Genomic DNA, 22,231 nt, shown 5'->3' on the forward strand with positions numbered 1-22,231 from the left:
GACAGTTAAACAGGTATTTTCCTCAAAAGCTGCTGGGTGAAGTACTGAGGAAAACCAGAGATACACCGGAGCACAATTCCCCTCCGGGCGGTCGCCATACTGCAGGTGGGGGGGACAGTGGGACAACCATGGGGTGCACAAGGGGTGGGTGCCGTGGAGCTGTGCCCATGCGTTACAGCTCTGAATGTGTGCAGGTTTTGCTGCTTGCTTCTTTTTTTTTTTTAAAAAAAAAAAACAACAAAAAACCCAAAACAACTTGAAGATGTCTAAGTTTTCGTTGGTGAATCATCCCTTGTGGGCCAAATGAATGTTTTTAAGGATGCTGCAGCAACAGGTTTGCCCTCGGTGTGCTGATGTGCCGAGTCAGGGCTTCCTCATGGGCTCTTCTGGGCAAAGCAGCCCAGTAACCTGGTTGTCCTTCCGCGAGAGCATCACCTGCCCAGCACAAACACAAGTCCGTGGGTTAACATGCTGGTTTTTGCATATTACATAGTCACTGGAAATAACCAGAACCAGCTCACCCCCAACTCGGGGCCCTGCCAGCAGCTGACACAGTCGCTTTTTCCCTTCCAGAGCAGTAAAATCCGGATTATTTAACGCAAAGAGGGAAGAGCCACAGCAGAGCCAGTTTCCCCACCCCAGGTCCCAGTTCTGCAGGGCTCAGGGCGGCCGGCCAGCAAGGTGGCCCACTCCAAACCCGCACCGCCATGGAAAGGCAAAGGCCACAGGGGGTCTTCCCCTCCCACAGGGGTTTTGTTGCAGGTGGGGCTGAAATTTAAAAGCAAGTTTTGGATTCTGTGTATCTGCAGCCACCTGGGCACATCTTAAGCAAAACTCCAATTTTTTTCTTTAATATACGTGTGCACGTGTATATATGTACACACACATGTATGCATTATGTATATGCATATATAAATTAATAAGGTGCCTACTTTCTCTTCTTTTTAATTATTGCAGTTGCCAGACTCCTTAAAAATCTGCATTTCCTATTTTGAAGCTGAATTCTAAGCTAATTCCTTAGTAAATAGACTGACCCCCCCAAGTGACAAAATATTTAATTATTATTTTTTATTAAAATAAAATAAAATAAAAATATGATATAATATAATATAATATAATATAATATAATATAATATAATATAATATAATATAATGTAACGTAATGTAACATAATGTAACGTAACATAACATATTTATTATTCTATAGTTAGTTATTATTTTTAAATATTTAGTAAATATTTGGTGTTACAGGCTGGGCTGTGGTTCTGCTAACAGGACATAGGTATTTTGGAGAAAGAGATGTAGGCTTGTTTGTTGTTATGAGTTGCCTCTGTGTAAAACAAGCCCTTAAATAGCCTTTCCTGGAGTAAAAAAAAAAAAAAGAGTAGATGAATTTAAGTGTAATTCTAGGTTTGCTCCTACTTGACTGTTATTTCTAGCAATAATAGCTAATATTATGTAGTTTGCTGCTAAAGTGTTTTTATGGATGGCAGTACCTTAATTCCTTGGGGAAGGAGGGGATGTTTGGGAGCGCATAGGGAGTAGGGAAAGGAAGGAGCGAGCCTGGACAAGAGCTCTGCTCTGCTGCAGTCACTTCCTTAGGAGGGTAATTCCTGCGCCTCGTTTCTGGGCATGAATCCCCAGGATTTCCACACGTTGCACAGCTGAGGAGAACTGAGACCACGGCGTGCGATGTGACCACTCCACCTCCAGCTCCTGCCTGGTCCCCGCCACCCTCGTCTGGCCCTGGTCTGGGGCAGTGTCACCCAGCTGGCCCGTGGCCACCCGGCCAAAGTCCCGCGAGGTGCGGTGGGACAAGGCCCAAACCTCGCTGCAGCAGCCAGCTCAGCAGCTCCGGCCACAGCAGCCTTTTCACTTGTGACGCCAAAAATCCCCTACGCTTGTGACACAAGCCACCACCTGGTCACACACGGCAATTTTCAAGTTAAGCCTCGTAGAATTGCAACCAAGGAGACTAGTCACGAGCCTGTTGTCAGCTCCCCTCCCTTCTTGCCACCCCGCAAGGCGTGGAGTGAGCTCATTTCCCACCTGGCTCCATGCCTGCTCTTCAGTCAACCACATTGAGCGCTAAGTCACTTGGAACAAGAACAGCGTGTGCTTATCGGTCCCCAGCGGTACCTGACAATGTGCCTCCCAGGGTTTGTGCTGGGAGCTGCAGCTGATGCTAGGCATGAGCGCCTTCACCCTTCACTTCATCCACCTCCCATCTCCACCGTGGCATCAGCCTTTGCTGAACCCTGCTCATCCCGGGGAGCTCTGCAGATCCGCTCCTGCAGTGGGGATGCGCTGACTCTGTCAGGACACAGATGGGGAAGCCGAGGACAAGGACGTGTTGAGCTTGTGGTTCACAGCTGACCATCCCGAGGAGGCATCACAGGCTGTCAAAACATCTAGGCTTAAGTCAGCGAAGAGGTGAAGAGGTTGCAGCCTCCAGCTTTCAGACTAGAAGATTTGCCACTACTGGACTTCTTGGCAGAGAGGTCAAGGCCCAGGCACTGTGTATGGTGACTGCACGATGGTGACTTTGGAGTCAGAGAGCCTCTGATGGGAATCCATATTTGTCTCCTCCGTCAGAGTTAGACGGGCAGGTTTAAGCCTACACAGCTGTTTAGAAAGAAAAGAGACAAAAGCACAATAGCTTAAAGGAAAAAGAGCCACTGCAGCCAGGGAGCTAGATTTGTCGGGGGCCCAACTTAAATGCATCTACACCAACACACATAGCATGGGGAACAAACAGGAGGAGTTAGAGACATGCACACACCTGCAAGGCTGTGATCTAATTGGCATCATGGAGACATGGTGGGACAGCTCCTGTGATTGGAGTGTTGAAATGGATGGATATAGGCTCCTCAGCAAGGACAGGCAGGGGAGACAAGGGGGGGTATCACCCTCTGTGTCAAGGACCAGCTGGAGTGCATGGAGCTCTGCCTGGGAATGAATGAGGAGCCGATCCAGAGCTTATGGGTCAGGATTAGAGGGAGGGCAGGGACAGACTGTGGGGGTCTGCTACAGGCCACCTGACCAGGAAGACTGAGTGGATGAGGCCCTCGATAGACAGGCAGGAGCAGTCTCACATTTGCAAGCCCTGGTCCTCATGGGTGACTTCAACCACCCTGGTGTCTCTTGGTGGGACAACACAGCAGGGCATAAGCAATCCAGGCAGTTCCTGGAATGCATTGATGGATAAATTCCTTCTCCAAGTGACAGAAGAACCAATGAGGAGAGATGGCATGCTGGACCTTGTTCTCACTAACAAGGAGGGGCTAGTGGGGAATGTCACGCACAGGTTGCCCGTAGAAGTTGTGGAAGCTCCATCCCTGGAGGTGTTCAAGGCCAGGATGGATGGGGCTTTGAGCAACCTGGTCTAGTGGGAGGTGTCCCTGCCCATGGCAGGGGGGTTGGAACTAGATGTTTAAGGTTGCTTCCAACCTAAATCATTCTATGGTTCTATGATAATTTTGTTTCCGTAAAGCATATCTGTCATTAAAACAATAGATCAAAAATCAATCCCTTTTTCTCTGCCCTTTTTGTAACAGCAGTTGCAGAGCAAGTCTCCCATCTTCCAGCTGAATGCTCTGGCCACTGCTAAATTTCAGCACAAGAGGGGAAAGACACATTTCACTTCTCACTAGCCCCGTGAAGCCATAGCAAGAGATGGAAACAAACACCTGGAAGGACTCTGAGCAGCACAGACCGTGGTTCGGGGGAAGCCCAGAGAGCACCTTCCTGGTGGAAATGGCAGCTCCTGGGGGACAGCAGATTCCTCCTGCATCTACTAAATGGGATCTTGAGATACTTGTCACTGGCTGGAGGAGCACAACCTGGGAAGCGTAGGCATCAAAGCTGATAAGCCCCTGAGCATCTACAATGACTGCAAGCGAAGAATGATACTAACCAAAGTGCAAGAGCAATGCTCAACTAGGAGGCACATCTGTACTAGCAAGGGCCAGCAAAGTGGGGGACTAAGACGAGCCATTTCACACAGCCACTGCTGCACCATGGCAAACATGCCAGCAGCGTGAGACTATCAAAGATTGGGTGGTGGCAGCTTTTAGTGGCTCCCAGAGTGAAATGTCTTCCCACTTTTTCCTCTTGCTCTCATCTTCCAGGCAGAAATAAAGAAAAGATGAAGAAACGGGGCAGTCCGATTACCTCATGAGATGAAAACTAGAATAGGAAAGGAAGACAACAGTTATCTTGGAAAACTGGTACAAGATAGGATGGTAGGAGATCTGAGGAAATTTGGCTTCGGGAAAATTGCCGATCACCAGGCCTGTGTTCTGCAGGAGGGGAAAAAAAAAAAAAGAGACTCACATTAAAGCAGGAAACACAAAAACCCTTGGTATGTGCAACGAGTTCGGCCACCCCCACCGCGCATCCTACCCTCTCCACTTGCCTGGTCACAGTCGGGACTAGAGGAGGACAAAGTGCGATTCATCACTGCACAGCCAAGGAAAAGCGAGCAGACATCCGGCTCCTCCGGTTCTGTCCTTTCCAAGCTGTTGGCCTTAGCAAGACCACAGGACCTGTGAGGGTCTAAGCTCACTTTGTCTTCACGCAAAAACCAAACCTTGGGCCTTGTGACAAATCCCCAGTGGAGTTAGAAAGCAGATGGCACAATGTCTGCATCCTATCTGCCTGTGGTATTCACAGCAGATTATTTAGCCTTTCTGTGCTTGCTTTTCTTAACAAAACGAACAGAACTCCTTGTAGCTATGATTTCTTTTCATGTTAAAAGTTTTCTCAAATGAGAACTGTTCAACAAGCCCAAGACGTTGCGGCAAACCCTATATACGTGAAACTAATACCTGAGGCACAGCCAGGCCTCAAACTTGCCCATGTGCCAGCTTTTCCATTTCAGCAAATACGGACATCATTAACCCACAGACATGAACAGAGGACACCCTGTCTTAACGAGGGAGCTCGCCAGTGCCCAAAGACCCACTTCACGCTGAAACAGAGAGAGCAGCTGTTACAGAAGATCTGCTGGAAAGCAATGCAGCCATGCTCTTCCCACTTCAATTTCTCCCAGAGTTAACTAGCTCTCTCCCTCCTTTCTAATTCTTAGACCGCAGCTGTGCATTATTAAATTGCATTATTAAATTGCTAAAAGTAAGAAAAGCAAATGCTCACTCTTTCTGCTCTTCCTTTGACACCGGTGCAGCCCAGCTCAGTGGAGACACACTTTGATTTACGCTGGTGTGTGTGAGACCAGCGCCAAAGCCTTTGTATCACAGAAGTAAATTCAGCACAGAAAACTTGGGAAAAAGTGTTTGCTTTTGTAGCAGGGTGCGAGGGGCTTGCCTTTCCAGACACGCATTATTGGAAGTAAGGCTTTCCTGTCAAATGACTGCTGGCAAGAACCAGGAAACGCAGTTTTGAGATTGCCCAATCTGCTTAAAAGTGAAAGGATGAAAGTGTCCATAGGGCTTCCTTCCTAGTCTGTAAAAACTAGACCTAAGTTTTTATGGACATAGTTATGTACATCAAAACCAAACACAATACAAAGATAAGGCAGTGAAGAAAGCATGAAACTTTCCTGATCAGAAACTCAGCTGCTTTGAAGAGGCAGAGAGGTGCTGGATTCAGGGCTTCTTCAGATTCACATAGCCGGAATTTCAAGAGCACCATACCCGGAGCCTGAGTTACATGGCAGAAAGTGTAGCTGCCTTCCTTACGCTAAACTTCAGGCTTACAAGGTTGAAGCAATTCTTCTGAAGCTGAAAGGAAAACAGGCCACAGACATAAAGGGGCAGACAGACATCAGCTTTTCTGAGCCATTCTGACATGAAATGACACGATCATGTGTCTAAAGCTGCTCCGTACAAGCCAATAGCTGGTGACAGGGAGATGCTTTTAGGAAGGCAGATGATGCCCCAAACAAAGCCGTAGGCTCTGCCCATCCTCCTGATGCACAATAGGGTCTTTGTCAACAAAAAAGGATTTGCTCTGACTCTTTCCAGGAGAGGAACCACTCATCCAGAGCAAATAAAACAGATGGAAGTCTGGGATTATAATTTCAAAACAACAGTGCTATATATATATATATCGTTTACGGTTGGACTCGATGATCTTAAGAGTCTTTTCCAACCTAAATGATTCTATGATTTACCTGCAATCTAACTTGTTCCAAAGCCCATTTTCCCAGTCAGTTCCGAGGATGTTCAGAAATGAGACTAGCATCAGACACTGCTGCCCAAGTCAGGCAAGGGTTTAGTAGGCAAGCAGCAACAGCTTGAATTTAGGGTTTCTTGATGGCACATGACAAACTGACTGCCCAACATGCATCCTGTTCAGATGCAAGTTATGTTACTGTCCGTTGCAGGACAGGGCTGATGAGAAACCCCTGGTCCTGCTCCCTTGGGCTACCAAGCCACCCACCCCCTGGCTCCCAGCACGTCAGTCTGTCAGTCACCACACTGCCCAGACCTGGGGCACCTGCAGTGGGTTCCAATACGGTCCCCACCTTCCTCAGCACTCCGACCCAGGCGGTGAGCCTCGGTCCAGCTGCCTTCACCAGCTCCATAGCTAATCTCACCCCACTTTACCTCCACCTGCTTGAACTGTGACCCAGTGACTTGCCAAGGTTTAACTGAAAGCTAAATGACAACGAAGTTCTTCAACAGGTTTCAAGATAAGCTTTATTTATTTTAAAGGAGGAAAAAAAGAGTCCAGGATACAGTGTTTACATTCACTCGGTCTCCCACATAAGTTTAAATATTCGTGTGGCACACATTTCCATAACCAAGTGTCTCCTATTGGCTGACATCACACAAACTTCAGACTGTGCACAGTCACTGCACAGCTATAAACACAAGTACTGAAGTCAATGGAACACACTTTCCAGCTCAAGTCCTCTTGTGCTGCTGTAGGTTCAGCATGGTAACATTTCTTACTCCTTTCAGAAGAGCAAAACACTGTCCTTTCCAAGATGCTTTAGAACAGATTTTGACTATCTGACAGCTTCCAAATGAGCGGAACTTTAAAAGCAACTCCCCTGTCTTTTCATTTGGATTGGCAAAAATCACAGGCTGTATTTAGGTTCATAAGCACGCACTTCACATTTGCGCATTCATCATCTTTGTTCTACTCAACGACACTGCCACAGGACACAACCAGAACTACTTTGGATCCAGCCAGCATCGGTTTTATCTGTGAAGAGGCTCATGAGCGCAGGTGATCTTGCCACATCTTCTGGTAGAAGGGGTACATTTCTCTACAAAGGTGTTTTAACAAAGGTACTCTCATCCTCCTATTCAGAAAACTTTGCGGAAATCTGTCTTTGGGAAGCTGCTTTCTCTGAGTACATTTTTCTTGGTAAATACTTGCCAGTCTGAGGTAATGCTTTTAGCTTTTCTGTCTTCTGGTGATTGCTTTTCACAAATCTTAGCAGGTTAACGATAGCAGCTGGTGTAATTCCAGGGATGCGGCTGACTGCACCAATCTGCATGTGGAAACAGGAACAAGTAAACCAAGAACAAACCTACACACTGGAGCTAGTAAGACATGAGATCAAAACCTCTGGGTGTTTCTTTCCCTGATTCTCCTCACCCCCCACGTCCCTTGGGAAGACACAGAAGGGTTTTCATTGTGGCTCAACCTTGCTGTGGCCCAATGTCTTACCGTCTGGGGACGGTTAGAGTCCAGTTTCTCCCGCACCTCTGTGGAGAGCGACGCATCAATGGCAAAGTAATCTAGGTCCTCTGGCAGTTGGAGGGCTTCATCGCGACGCACTTCTTCTATTTCCTGCTGTTGATTGACCACACACCACTCATAAGCAGCTGTGATGGAAGATGAGGGAAACAAGAAGACCAGATACAGATGTTCACGTGAGACAGGTCACTTGCAAGAATTCTCAGAAGAATGAGCAATTCCACTGAGATGGTCAAAAGCTCCTGAAGAAGCTTCCAGCCTCACAGACAAAAGAGCCTAATTCACATCAATACTTTGGAAGAAGTCATACTCTTTGATTTGTTACAGGAATTAAGATACACAGGTTGTCTTTTCCTCTCATCCCAAGAAAGGACGCTCTATTTGACAGACCAGTGAGGAGGAAAAGCCCAGGAGAGAACATGAATAACAGACCTCACCCCACAAAAAAAACCACAGGTGCTCACATAGGGCTGTGGTCTATGGTAAAAAGGGCATGCTCTGATAACAGTGTTTAATTTCATTAAGCAGCAATGTGAAACACACTGGGAGGAACAAATTGGCTCTCCCCTTGAACGTGAACAACACGCACGCAGATCCCACTAAGAGACTCTTGTACTCTACCTTCTATTTTCAATCTCTCTGCCAGTTCTCTCCATTGAGCAAGCTTTCCCAGGGGCTCTGGGACAACCCTTGCCAGAACCTCCATGTTGGCTTCTGGATATTGAAGGATGTCAAAGGCACTGTGGAGAACAAGAGTTAAGTTTTTATGGTAGGAAGGAGCCCCTTGCCTAAGGCAGATTTACAGCTGTTCCTAGCTCAAACTCGTAAAGATCTCAGCATACGCCAGAACAACTGCAGAGCTAAGTTCAACCCTCTACTATCTCCCCTCAGTACACAGAAGAGCAGTTCAGCTCTTGAAGAGGGGCTTATTATGAACAGCCAGATAGAAAGGACGAGGTAAGGGCATCAAGGGAAATCTTTCACACAGACCAAGTAAGCAATGTTTTAGTCACTGATTTAAAACAACAGAAAAGATTAAGATGAGATAAAGGATGGGTAAGGGAAGCAAGGGCCCTTGTGTACAAGAAGAGATAACATCTGACACTAACTTAAATCAATTGCTGCTTTATAAAGCTTTCAGCAAAGCAGCAACCCACTGCAAAACTGTCACCACATGGTGTCACTCTCGATAAGGACAGCAAGAACTGACCAGGCCAGTGGAGTACCCCCTTGGTTTGGGAGCCAATGTCAGTACCAGCACACGTGGCATAGTGAACACACCCATATCCCACTTTTTCTACAGGCATACAGGTATCTGTCCCCTGAAGGTGATACAGCTGGAATCTCGGAGGACTGATGGCTTCAGGAAGGATGGACAAATGCTGTGAAACCACTAGCCAGGTGTGCTAAAGCAAGCGTAGGTGAGACCAGAAAGCTTCAGCTATAACCTTTACCTGACAGGCGACCTTCGACTGCTACTGATGGGAACTTCTGGTATTAACTGGGACCACTTGGATATACTGAACTGAAGGGATTTTAGTGTTGCAATTCCATCCTCTAAAGCAGCTCTCATCTTAACTGCTTGTTCGTATCGCTGCTGTGACACACACCCAGCTTCTTCAAAACCTGCGGAGACAGATGGCGTGTGAGACAAAGGTCTGCAACCAGACAGGGCTGCTCACTGCAAAAGCCACCAGAAGAAAATACCTCTGTGGGTCAGCCTGGCATCGGCATTGTCAGGCCGGAGGGACATGCGGAACTCCACGCGGCTGGTGAACATCCGGTACGGCTCACTGGTGCCCAGAGTGGTAAGGTCATCAATCAGGACACCAATGTAGCCTTCGGTGCGACTGACAATGAAAGGGGGCTTGCCATGAACCCGTAGGCAAGCGTTGATCCCAGCAATCACACCCTGGGCAGACAGAAAACAACACAATAAACACTTATCAGTCTCTTCACAGCTAAAACATCAGCATATCTGCCTCCGAAGACTCACATGTCAAATTGCACCCTGGAAAATGCAACAATCTATGCTAGTAACCTAGGTAGCTTCTTTCTTCTGAGACTGTGACTGTCTAAAGGGCTTCTTGACCCCTGCTGACGTGACTAGAGACAGTTCCCACATGTTTTCAATTATACCCATTGCAGTCTCCACGCTGAAACATTTGACAGCGCTTCCAAGCACTTTTGTTACTGAAATCTCAGTAACAGCAACTGCAGATACTAAAAGTAAGAATATCTGGGCAAGTCTGGAATCAGGGTGAGAAACAAAAGTAAGAATATCTCATTCACACAGGATAGGCCTAGCAATCCTGCGTATCAAAGAGAAATGCCAAGGCAATATCCCTTTCTGAGCACTCAGTATAGACAATCGGATTCACTCACCTGAGCTGCAGCTTCTTCATAGCCTGTAGTGCCATTTACCTGGCCTGCAAAGAAGAGGCGCTGAACAAGACGAGACTCAAGAGAAGCAGTCAGTTGACGAGGATCTAAAAAATCATATTGCACCCCATAGCCTATGACCAAAAAAAGAGACAGATCTTACGGGAGGGATTTTGAAGGTTCCTATTTATCAGCAAAGGCAATCAGTGGGGCAGAATGACTTAGGTTATCAACTTTTATCTACAATTTAAAAACAACCAAGGAAAAATCCCTGCATCCAAGAATTAATTTTGTTTCATATTTCCTTTGTTTTGCTACGTTCTAAACAAAATCTGTTTTTTATTAGCTGGTAACCAATCTGACAAATAGACTTAAAACTATTCACCCCCCTCACCTGGCTGTAACATCTTAGCTTTTTCCAAGCCTGGGACGGATTTGATCACCTGCTCCTGGAGCTCAGGTGGCAGCGTCATTGACATGCCTTGGGGATAAATGACATTGGACTCCAAGCCTTCAGGCTCTAGCCACACCTGATGTTCTCGGTTTGGGAAGCGCAGAACCTTTGATTCAAGAGAGGGACAGTACCTGCAACAGTAAATAGCCATGAGCACCACCTGACATAGAGAAAAGGTAACTTTCCAGAAGCAAAGCAGGGGAAACCCACAGTTTTAGACAGTCAGCTCGTGCCATTGAGAGCCCAGCATGATGCCACGTACTTACCGTGGACCCCTTGTTGTCTCCTTTATATGGTTGTTCAGGTGGAGGTTATCATGGATAATTTGCTGGGCTTTCGGGGTAGTGCAGGTCAGGTAACATGACAGCTGATCTTCTGGCTGGAAGACATCAAAGCTCACTTTAAGTTAATCCAGTCACAACGCTGTACTCTTACTGAACAGCTCTGAGGATCTCCAAGGGCTTTTCCACAACAGCTGGCTCTCCTAGAGATGGGTAGTGCTGTCATACGCAGTGTAGAGGCAGAACACGAGCAGAGAGCTTGAACAAAGTGCCCAAAAGCAGACCCAGAACAGAACAGAACTTGGGACTCCAGAATTCAAGTTCTATTCTATACACTGAAGCAACACATTATATCACAGTATTCAAATTAATCACAGGAATTCAAGCCTCTGAAGTAAGAGGAGTAAGTACTGACCCTACAGTTAACAGCCAATTAAAGAGTTCATTGAAGGAAAAAAAAAGGAAATCTCTCAAAACCCTGCAATTAACATGGAAAATTCAAGGTTTGGAAAAAACCCATCATTTAGAGTATTTCACTGATTTTTCTGAAAAAGTCAATAGAGACACATTCAAAACAGTAATAATGTTGCACCCCAACTCCTTAAAACCTTTCCTACACGTACCAAGGACTTCAAGTGATATTACTTTTGCTCTGACTGACTATAATAGGTTATTGCAATTCCTATATGCTCTGGGGCAAATGAACTCCTGATATATAATGTAGTTAATCAGCACAGAATTAAGTAAGAACGCCATCCATTTTCCAAGATTTTCTTCGGAAATTTGAGTTTCTTCTGCTTTTAAGTTACTGTTAACATGCCACCTCTGAGCTCTGTGGAAAACTACATCCTTTCTCTTTCCTAGTCAACACTACTAATGATATCTATTTTCAACATTTTAATCTTATTCTACACCTGGGGTAACAAACAGCACAAATTTCCACAAAATAGGTCTAATACTGGAAGTATTTTGTAAACCACCCTTGTAACCAGCACTTGAAGACTACTACTAACAATATCATATTTCACACAATTCTCACTCTAAAAGCAAAGAAAGTTTGGTTCTCAAGTTGGGAAGTGAGAGGGAAAAGGTACTTGCTCTCAAAAGAAGACAAGCAATATTCTCCCTTTGCACTGAGAGCTCTCAGAAACATAAAGAAGAGAGGTTAAAAGAGGTCCTCTCTTGTTCGTTTAGTGGCCAGCCCAGCCTAAACCACAAGTATGAATACAGCCCAGCTCCCTTTCCCAGCTGTCAACTCCCCGGCTGATTCTGAGCATGACATTCCCCAAACCGCTCCCCACCTGGCTCTATGTGCAATTTGACATGTGCTCTCTCACCTTGATCCACACAGACTCGCTGAGGAAGCTGAACGGCACCGGAGGGTTGTCAGCTGCACGTTCCTCCAGACTGCTGAAGTCAATCGTATCTTTGGCAAGCCGGGGTGGCGTCCCAGTCTTCAGCCTGCCCACGGCAAATCCCAATTTCTCCAGAGTCTGAGCCAGCCCGATGGCTGGCTGGTCTCCCAGCCGCCCAGCCGGGTGCATCTCCAGTCCAATGAGGACCATACCCCTCAGAAACGTACCGGTGGTCAGGATAACACTCCCAGCATGTACTGTGCTCCCATCCCCTGAAAGAGCAAGTTTTCAGAGACGCATGTATTGTAGTATCAACAAAGCCCTGGGTATTCTGGTGCTTCTGTCTAAAACTAGACTAACAGTGTTCACTGATTATCCACCTTTTATTATTTCACAAAATCAGCATTTCAGTAATAAAAGCATTAATAGTAGTAACTGCAATAAGCAGCATGTAGGTATTCCTATATTTTTCTTATTCCTAAGCATGTTACTCCTAACACAGAAAACCCACTCCTGGGAAAAATTCCTACCCAGGCCTTTATTTCAGAAAGCTTGTTTACTAGAACAGCAAGGGGTAGTAAAGCACGAGTCTGCTAGTAACAGGACACCACCACCCCGTAACGCTGTTGGCAGCATATGCCGTTTACCAAATAAAATCTCAAAACGCAGCATGGAACTCAGTGGAACTCAGTATCACTTGCCTGAAGAAAATTAGACTTAGGTACCCTCACAATAAATATCCTATCAATCCAGGTATGTTTTCCCATTGTATTACAGATACTAATCTAGTTTAGTTCACATTTGGCCTAAATCAACTCTATTGGCTAATTCAACTTTCTCACTGATGAATCGGAAATGTTCATCCCGTAGGCTGCTCTTAGTATAGAGGAGCTGAAGGATTTACAGAATTACCAGCACGTACCCAGAACGACTCCTGTGACCTGGCATTTCCCAGGATGGTCTGGTTCTGGCTCTGCCAAGAGAAGATCCTCCACAGATGCCTCACGAACTGTCAACAGTGGTGTGTTAAGGATTTCTCTCTGTCATGAAAGGAGTTACTGCAAAAATCTAGGGAGTTATGAGACACATGGGCAGTCCCAAACCCCACTGATTTCCAAAACATCTATCACCCTTCTCCTCTTCCATTCTTATCAGGTCACCTGGCAGACACTCAGTCCTGTACAATCCTGATCTACCAAGTAAAACTTTTCATTCATGAGTTTAAGCTCAAAAGAAACTATTTGGCATGAAGCCCAACCTGCATATAAAATGCTAGAGAATTTTTTAAACTATGCTGAACTCTAACAACTTACGCTGCATTACAGAACCAAACAGAAGGGTACTGGGGTTCGTGTGGCCAGCAGGTCAAGGGAGGTCATCCTCCCCCTCTCCTCTGCCCCGGTGAGGCCGCATCTGGAGTACTGTGCCCAGTTCTGGGCTCCCCAGTTCAAGAAGGACAGGGAACTGCTGGAGAGGGTCCAGCAAAGGGCTAGTAAGATGATTAGGGAACTGAAGCATCTTTCTTATGAGAAAAGGCCGAGGGACTTGGGTCTTTTTAGTCTGGAGAAAAGAATATTGATGGGGGATCTTATTAATACTTATAAATACTTAAAGGGAGGGTGCCAGGGGGATGGGAACAGTCTTTTTTCAGTGGTGCCCTATGATAGAACAAGAGGTAACGGGCACAAACTTGAACATAGGAAGTTCCATCCTTTACTTTGAGGGTGGCAGAGCACTGGCACAGGCTGCCCAGAGAGATTGTGGAGTCTCCCACTCTGGAGACATTGAAAACCCGCCTGGATGCCGTCCTGTGCAACCTGCTGTAGGTGGCCCTGCTCTGGCAGAGGGGTTGGACTGGATGATCTCCAGAGATCCCTTCCAACCCTGACCACGCTGTGATTGATTCTGTGAGGTCTGACAGGAAAATATCAAAACCCAAAACAACACCCTCTGCAGTTTATCCTAATACTTCCGATGTGAGTAATTCATCCTAATACCCCAAACACATACAGAAAAGAAAACTGGAAATAAAGGCGTGGTAAACGGGGCGCTCGCCCCCCCGCCGGCTCTCACCTGCATGTTCTCCTTGTAGCGGCGCCGGTCGATCTGGGCGCGGAGGCCCCACACGGCGGGGCCCTTACAGCGGTTCAGCACTTTGTAGTGAACGCCGGAGCGGTCGCAGACCCGCCCGCACAGCCCGTCCAGGGCGTCCACCTCCCTCATGAGATGCCCCTTCCCGATGCCGCCGAAGGAGGGGTTGCAGGACATCTCCCCTGGGGAAGGGACACACGGACACCCCTCACCACCACCGCCCACCGCCCCCCCCCCCTCCCGACGCCATCACCCGCGGCCCCGACCGACCCGGGCCCCCCGCGGCAGTACCGATGGTGCTGATCCTGTGCGTGAGCAGCAGCGTGCGGGCCCCGCCGCGAGCGGCCGCCGCCGCCGCCTCCGTCCCCGCATGGCCCCCACCGATCACCACCACCTCGTAGCGCGGTGCCACCGCCGCCGCCCCAGCCTGGCTGCCCGCCCGGCGGTGCTCGGGTCGCGGCGCCGGGGTTAGCACCAGGCGGCGCCAGCTGCTGCGCAGCAACATGGCGGCAGCGGGCAGCGGCCTGCGGGCGGAACGGGAAACGGCGGGGGCGGGCACGCCGCCGCGCTCGGTCTGCCCGGGGAGGAGCGGAGTCGTCTACTCCGGAGGGGCGGCCGCTGCGTGAGGGGCAGCCCCGGCGGGCGGTGCCTGCCGACGGGGGGAGGAGGCTTGGCCCCGGCCCGGCCCGCTCCGCCGCTGTGGCGACAGCGAGCGGCTGGTGAGGCCGAGCCGTCTCGGTGCTCGCGTCCCCCCTCTCCCCGCCGGTAGGTGGGGCCGCCAGAGAGCGGGAAAACGCTGAGGAGCGATTGGAGGAAGGCGCGGGCGGCCGCGCCCCGGGATTGCCCGGCTCGGCCCGGTCGCCGCTGTCGGAGTTTTCCCGAGCGCGGGCTCGGTCTCCTGCCCGGCGGGGGTTTCGTTTCCTCGGCGGAGGCGCTGTGCCTGGAAGAGGAACTCGCCTGAAGCGAGAGGCGGGAAACCCCTTCCCGTGGGGCCGCGCTCGCCGCCCGGCGGGTGCGGAGAGGGAGCGGAGGCCATGGACGGCGCCGGCGGCAGGGGGGAGCGGGGCAGGCGGGGAGCGCGATCCGCAGCCCCGCGGGGCCGGGGCGCGGCGAGGGGCACAGCCCGCAGGTCCTCACGGGGCGGCGCCGGCGGCAGCCCGGGGGGCGCCGCCGCCACCACAACCACCACCCTCCGGGAGCCGCGGAGGGACGGATCCACCGCCCGGCGCGGCCGCCCGGCGCGGCGAGCTTCCGCCGTCAGGACCCTGCCGGCGGCGGGACCGGCAGCCGGCGACGGAGAGGCTCCCCCGGCTCCTCGCAGCGGGGCAGCGGCCGCCAGAACCCCCGCGGGGCGGAGGCGAGCGGCGGTGCCGGACGGGTCGGTCGCCGCCCCCGCGGGCGCCCTGCGGCTCCGGGAGGTGCTGTCGCGGCTGAGCTTGGGGCGGCAGGACGTGTCGGAGGCGTCGGGGCTGGTGAACCAGGTCGTGTCGCACCTGATCCAGGCCGCCCGCAGCAGGGACGGCAGCTTCAGCTCCATGGAGCGGCTGGGGGCCGGCAGCTACTACGAGCACGTCAAGGTGGGTGAGGGGATGTCGCCCTCCCGGCGCCGGCAGCGCCTCGGCCGCCGGGTTGGGGGGTGTCCGGCGGGCGGAGGCGCTCCCCCGGTGCCGGGGTCCGGTCTGCAGGCGGTGTCGGCGGAGTCCCGGGGCCCGGCGGGCGGCTTGGCGGGCAGAAGCCGGCTTCCCGCCACTGGAGAACAGCTGACAGCTGGGCCTTGCCGAGGAGTAGAGACTTTAGAGGGTTACTACGTTAGTTAACAAGAGTTAATTACAAAATAGCTAACTTACGGAAAGATGAACGTACGTGCCTTTTTAGTAAGAGTCGCTTGCCTGAACGGGCCCCCCTGTAGAGCCGCCGCAAGCCCCTGTCCCTGCGCAGCCCGGGGGACCAGAGGACGAGCCGGGGATGTGAAAGACCCTGTGCCAATTTTCAGGTTATATTTTTTAAAAAATAACAGGAGAAATAGCAATACCTCTTTTTTTTTTTTTTTTGGTCCTCTTTTTTTCCGGTTCTAGCTCAATCTGAAACAAAGTCAAATATGGGGGTGCTTTTTCTTTTTTTTAAAACCAGCTTCAGGCATAGCGATGCATTTTATCTTTTTTTTCCTCACAGCTGATTCCCATGTGAAAAAGGGATGACTAAGATCAGCACTTTATGCATTACTTGGAACAGCTCAGGAATCTTAAAACTCCCTTAAAAATTAATACGTTGGGAAGCTGGGAAATGAACAGCTATTGGTAAATTGCTCTTCTCCACTCAAATGCACAGCAATCTTGTAATACGAATCCACAGAAATAATCTCATATTTCACTCCAGACATGAGAAGTCCAGCGAAGGGCAACAAAGCTGGTGAGGGGTCTGGAGCACAAGTCTTATGAGGAGCGGCTGAGGGAACTGGGGTTGTTCAGCCTGGAGAAAAGGAGGCTGAGGGGAGACCTTATCGCTCTCTACAACTGCCTGAAAGAAGTTGTAGACAGGTGGGTGTTGGTCTCTTCCCCCAAGTAACAAGTGATAGGACAAGAGGAAATATCCTCCAGTTGTGTCAGGGGAGGTTTAGATTGGATATTAGGAAAAACTTCTTCACAGAAAGGGTTATCAAACATTGGAACAGGCTGCCCAGGGAAGTGGTGGAGTCGTCATCCCTGGAAGTATTTAGAAGACAGGTAGACGTGGTGCTGAGGGATGTGGTTTAGTGGTAACTTGGCCGTGTTAGGTTAACTGTTGGGTTTTATGATCTTGATGGTCTCTTCCAACCAAAACAATTCTGTGATTCCAAATACACCAAGGCAGTTGTAGATAAAACAGCAACAGGTATAAAAGCCTAAAGGGAATAAAACCGAAGTTGCAAATTGACTATTGTATTTGCACACTTTGCAGATAACTGAACCAAATGAGTTCGACATCATGCTTGTAATGCCTGTTGCAAGACTTCAGCTGGATGAATGTGATGACACTGGAGCCTATTATTATCTAACATTCAAAAGAAATCCAAAAGAAAAGTACTTGTTGAAGTTTTTAGATGAAGATGGAAAATTATCAGCCCTTAAAATGCTTCAAGCACTAAGAGAAATTATTAAACAAGAAGTAAAAAACATTAAAAGTAAGTACTGAGCAAATAAGTTAGAAGTGCTAAAAATCCCATTACATTGCGCATACGCATTGCCCTGTTGTTAATAAAATGTGATTTCCCTCCCCTGTCTCTCCGTGGCAATGTAGCTATAACTGTAACCTCTCCTGTTTCCGGTATCTCGTGTTTGCTCTTGTGCTAAGAAGCACTGCAAATACATCAGAGCTAATCATATTATGCAATTAACCCATTGCTCTGCTGTGAAATCCTTTCCATATGAAAATAATGAATATTAAGGGTTCTATCACATGCTTGGTACTTCCTGCATGACCTACATATTTTCAATCTATCATCTGCCACACACAGAGAGCCATTTGCTGAACTGGTAGCAAAAGGAAGAGCTTTTATACGTTGCCTAATATTTTGTATTGATCTTCATGGAAAACATATCCCTTTTTAGGGCGCTCTCTTTTCTCCAAAGCCTTCAGAAACATTGTGGCCAAATCTCTTCAGTCTCAGTGTTTTTAATAGTGAAGCAGTTCACTGGAAAGCACTACTGTATTTCTGATTCTGTAGACATAGTAAATCAAGCAAACACTGTTCAAGCAAACACAAAGTTCAAGAAGAGTGTTCCTTATTTAGTAAAACTTGTCAACAGGCCTTCTTAATATTTTATTTTAAATCCATATCCTGTAGGATAAAGAGCCAGTGACTGAGCCCAGGTATTTCTTTTGATTATAAATTCCTCAAGTAAAAACCTTAATGTTCTTAAAAAAAAAAGTTTTTTCTAATAGCGCGCGTGCTCTCTCTTTATATTATAAAGATCAATTTCTTCTTTGTTCCTAGATGTGGAAGTAACTGTGAAAAGGAAAAAGGCTGGAAGCCCCGCAATAACTCTTCAGATCAAAAATCCTCCAGCAGAAATATCAGTGGACATCATCTTGACTTTGGAAGTTCAGCAGAGCTGGCCGCCCAGCACACAGGATGGTCTCAAAATTGAACAGTGGCTGGGAAGAAAAGTCAGGGGAGACTTCAGAAATAAATCACTTTACTTAGTAGCCAAACAAAACAAAAAAGAAAAGGTTCTAAGAGGTACCTCAAATACAGACAATAAGCCTAAATTATGAAATATCTTCTCTACAATTGTCAGTGATCAAGTGCTATAAAAAGGGTATCCAGGTTCTGTTCAGTATCCTGCCTTTGTGGTACGGATCTTTATCTTATCCTGGATCTATTCAGATCAAAGACAATTGAAATCCCTGTTTAAAACATCAGATTTGTGACACCACTTGTTCTGTACCAGCACCTAAAGACTAAACTGTTCTGTCAGGCTGTGTACTAACACATTATATTAAATCTACTAAATTAGATGCATGAATATGAGCCTTTCCTCTGCTAGTGGGGTACTTAACAGCAACATCCACTCCTTTGCTTTGTAAGAAAAAAAAAAAAAAAAAGAGGTTTCTAAAAAGGCAGAGAATGTCCCTGTAAGTGGGACTGTACACACAAGTTACACACTTCTGCAGGAAGTAAACTGTGTACTTTTCGAGTGAGATACATTGTTTCTCATTGAACTCTGGTATGGCTACAACGTTTTATTTCTTTTTCTCCAGACCTTTGCCGCACCAAGCCTAAGTTAGCTTGCAGAAACATCCCAACTTGTCATTGCATTATGAGAACCGGTGATTTCACCAAAAAGAGTTCAGGCAATCTGTTTTTTTTTTTTTTTTTTTTTTTCAAATTAGCATGCCCATCTTAACAACGCCAAATAAATCATTACTGCTCTACTGGGCTATCTCTTCCTGTGAAAATTAAATGCAAAGAGTAACTGAACCAAACAGGCAAGGGAAAAGGTCTAACTTAACTAAGGAAGACAAAAATGATTGCTGGTGTTTTAAAAATCAGGGGTTGAGCTATGTTATTCATTGTTTTCAGAAACATTACCAGCAGAGCAAAAATAAATGCTTTGCGCAGCCACCTTACCTGAAGCAAACTCACAAGTGTATTACTTGCACAAAGAAATTGAAACCAATGGTGAAGTTTTTTTTTAAATTCAAAACCAGACCGGTTATGTGGTACAGAACTTATTATGTCTAATACAGAACACAAATTCAAAGATAGTAGATTGCTATGAGTAGTGTAATGCCCCAAATCATGTCCAAGACATGCAGGAAGGTTCAGAATTGAGCTTAATTTTAAAGTAAACCCAAATATTCTTAAGAATATCATTAAAACATCCAAACAATTATCTACGTCTTATTGTTAATAACATTCTAATTGTCTTTGTGTGGAGCAGCTGGGGAATTAAGGGGCAATTAACTATTTGTAGTCACTGAGGTTTCTTTTTTTTTTTAGGTGAAAAAAAATTGCTGATAGTTAAAATTAAGTCAATTATAAAGTGTATTTTCTTTTCTAGTTACAGACACTGGTGCTTACTGCTGTGTAACAATTTAACAATCTTGTCCTCAACTTTAGGAAACACCTGGCGGCTCTCTTTCTCACACATCGAGAAGGCCATGCTAAACAACCACGGCAGCTCAAAGACTTGTTGTGAATCCGATGGGCCAAAGTGCTGTAGGTTGGTATTTCATATCAATATTCTACTTGAAGCCTGTGTGACCCAGGAAAGCACTGTTTGGCACTGTTTTGGTTTAACATTCATGAATTTGATCTAAGACTAATTACTCGTAATAGGGAACAATAAGGCTTTTAAGGCATCATTGTTCTATAGCAGTACAACATTGCATGTACTCACTGAACATCTGACTTGCATTTACCCAAAGAGAGGTGGAAACAAATTACATTGCAGGTTTACCCTCCAAACTTGCCTTATAAGGCAAAAAGCTGCAGCTTGTTAAAATAATCTTTCTCAAACTCAGTCCTGTTTAGAAGAACCGGCTTAAAAGTCTGATGACTTAGCTTTCTGAGCTTTGGGAGCAAAATTATACTTCATACCAAGGCAATTTCTAACATGATGGTGAGTAAAGAACTGCTGAATGGGATCAGGATGAAGAAATGTGATTTTTCACTCCAATAAAAACTGGTTTCCACATTTCTCCAAAGAGAAAGAAGAAAACCCACGAGGTACAGAACCTCCTTAATGGCAAACCAACTTCTTAGTTTACTTAATTACATCTTGTACTGAATCAAGAAAGTCACAAGTGTGACTTTGTCTTTGCTTTATAAATATTACCAGACATGCTCTGCCCCTACCTAGCAGTGTATTAAACTGTACATACCCCTTCCCCTCGTGGTGTGCCACAGGAAGGTAGCAGCATTTCCTTCAGTGTAAACCCAAGCCAAAAAAGCAGCTTTAATCTTAAGAAGTGCTTTGAGTTCATGTTATACTGGTAGCACCTGCAACTGGGAGGCTGCGCTATGTAAGGATGCTGCTGCCCAACACTTTGTATTTCTGCGCCGCTGTGGCTACCAGTGAAAGCGGTGCATGCACAAAAACTGCCGTTTAAAGTAGAAATCCTTCCTTGCTGGAATCTGACTTCATACACAGTAGTTCAAGGATTATCCAGCCTAGTGCTGCACTTATTTTCAGGTTTTATACAAAACATTATTAAAAATGCTATTCTATTAGTGTAAGAACATTTTTATTGCTTTCATGAATATTTAGCTATTTAAATATCTAAAATACTTGTTTAGAACTGTCTATGTAGAAGGTACCTAATAAATTCTTATTTATTTAACAGGAAAGGTTGTCTTAAGCTTCTGAAGTATCTTCTAGAGCAGCTTAAAATGAAATATACAAAAGAACTGGAAAAATTCTGTTCATATCATGTCAAAACTGCTTTTTTCCACTCGTGTGTCATGTGGCCAAATGACACAGACTGGCATTTGGGAGACCTGGAATATTGCTTTCAGAGGTCTCTGGGATATTTTCTGGATTGCCTGCAAAAGTGTCACCTGCCACACTTTTTTATTCCCCAATACAACTTGCTTAGCCTGGAAGATAAAGCAAGCAATGATTTCCTTTCAAGACAAATAAATTACCAATTGAACAACAGATTCCCAATATTTCAGGAGAAGTATTAAAAACATCGTTTACAGTAACTATATAACTGTGTAGTTTTGCATATTTAAAACCAGAAGTTCTGCACCTTAAGTTACTCCCTCAGTAGTCTGATACTAAAAAAACCCACAAAACAAAAATCAAGAATGCTACGAAAATTGCATTCTTCAGTCACACTGTTCAGCCATAACCCTTAAAAGAAACAGGATGTTTTAAGTAATATGTGTCTTCCCTATTGTCCTAGTTCCAGCAAGGATGGGGTTAATTTCCCCAAGGAGCCGGCAGGGGAGGCAAGTATTCCATACCAGGTGACCCATGCCCAGCTATAAGAGTCGCTAGCCGGGGAGGGAGGGGCAGTCATCACTCGGGGGGTGGGCTGTGCGGGTCGGTCCGTCCTTATAATTGCGTCCTTATACTCCTTTATCGGTGTTACTGCTTTTCTTTCTTCTTCCCTTTGGCTGGTCTGTTAAATTACACTATTTCAACCCATGACTTTTGCCTTTTTCTGCCAATTTTTCCCACGGCTGTGGGAGTCGAGCGAGCGGCTGCGTGGTTCTTTGATGCCGGCTCAGGCCAAACCACGACAGTCCTTTTTGGCACCCAATGTGGGGCTCGAAGGGTTGCAATAACGACAGATCTGACCAGAGCTTGTTAAAATGGATTTCTTATATGCATTTCTCCTATTAGTTAGATAGTTGCCGGTTACAATGTTGCTTTGTTTGTTTGCATGGCTGTTATGTAAATTCTTATATGCTCTATGTACTCCCCGTGATGATGTTTGTTATCTCGGGGAGAGGGATCAGAATTATCATTTTGCTGTCCTGTGCAATATCAGCTTATGATATG

The 22,231-nt window shown here is 46.8% G+C and overlaps 2 protein-coding genes across 2 annotated transcripts; one reads left to right on the forward strand and one right to left on the reverse strand.

Moving 5' to 3' along the window:
• Positions 1-6,642: 6,642 nt before the first annotated feature.
• On the reverse strand, positions 6,643-14,742 carry MTO1 (mitochondrial tRNA translation optimization 1; the record flags this gene model as incomplete). Its single annotated transcript, XM_082481302.1, has 12 exons — positions 6,643-7,465; positions 7,645-7,802; positions 8,296-8,414; positions 9,129-9,300; positions 9,382-9,586; positions 10,060-10,190; positions 10,451-10,641; positions 10,777-10,889; positions 12,129-12,418; positions 13,069-13,186; positions 14,220-14,419; positions 14,529-14,742. 12 exons carry the CDS (start codon positions 14,740-14,742, stop codon positions 7,274-7,276), a joined length of 2,103 nt encoding a protein of 700 aa, XP_082337428.1. The 3' UTR covers positions 6,643-7,273.
• A 514-nt stretch (positions 14,743-15,256) lies between these two features.
• On the forward strand, positions 15,257-21,408 carry CGAS (cyclic GMP-AMP synthase; the record flags this gene model as incomplete). Its single annotated transcript, XM_082480745.1, has 5 exons — positions 15,257-15,814; positions 17,175-17,397; positions 18,211-18,456; positions 19,840-19,942; positions 21,066-21,408. The coding sequence occupies exons 1-5, from the start codon at positions 15,272-15,274 to the stop codon at positions 21,406-21,408; spliced, it is 1,458 nt and encodes a 485-aa protein (XP_082336871.1). The 5' UTR covers positions 15,257-15,271.
• Between the last annotated feature and the right edge of the window lie 823 nt (positions 21,409-22,231).

This window comes from Vanellus vanellus, assembly GCF_965231255.1.
Source record: "Vanellus vanellus genome assembly, chromosome: 3".
In the NCBI taxonomy this organism is placed as follows: Eukaryota; Metazoa; Chordata; class Aves; order Charadriiformes; family Charadriidae; genus Vanellus; species Vanellus vanellus.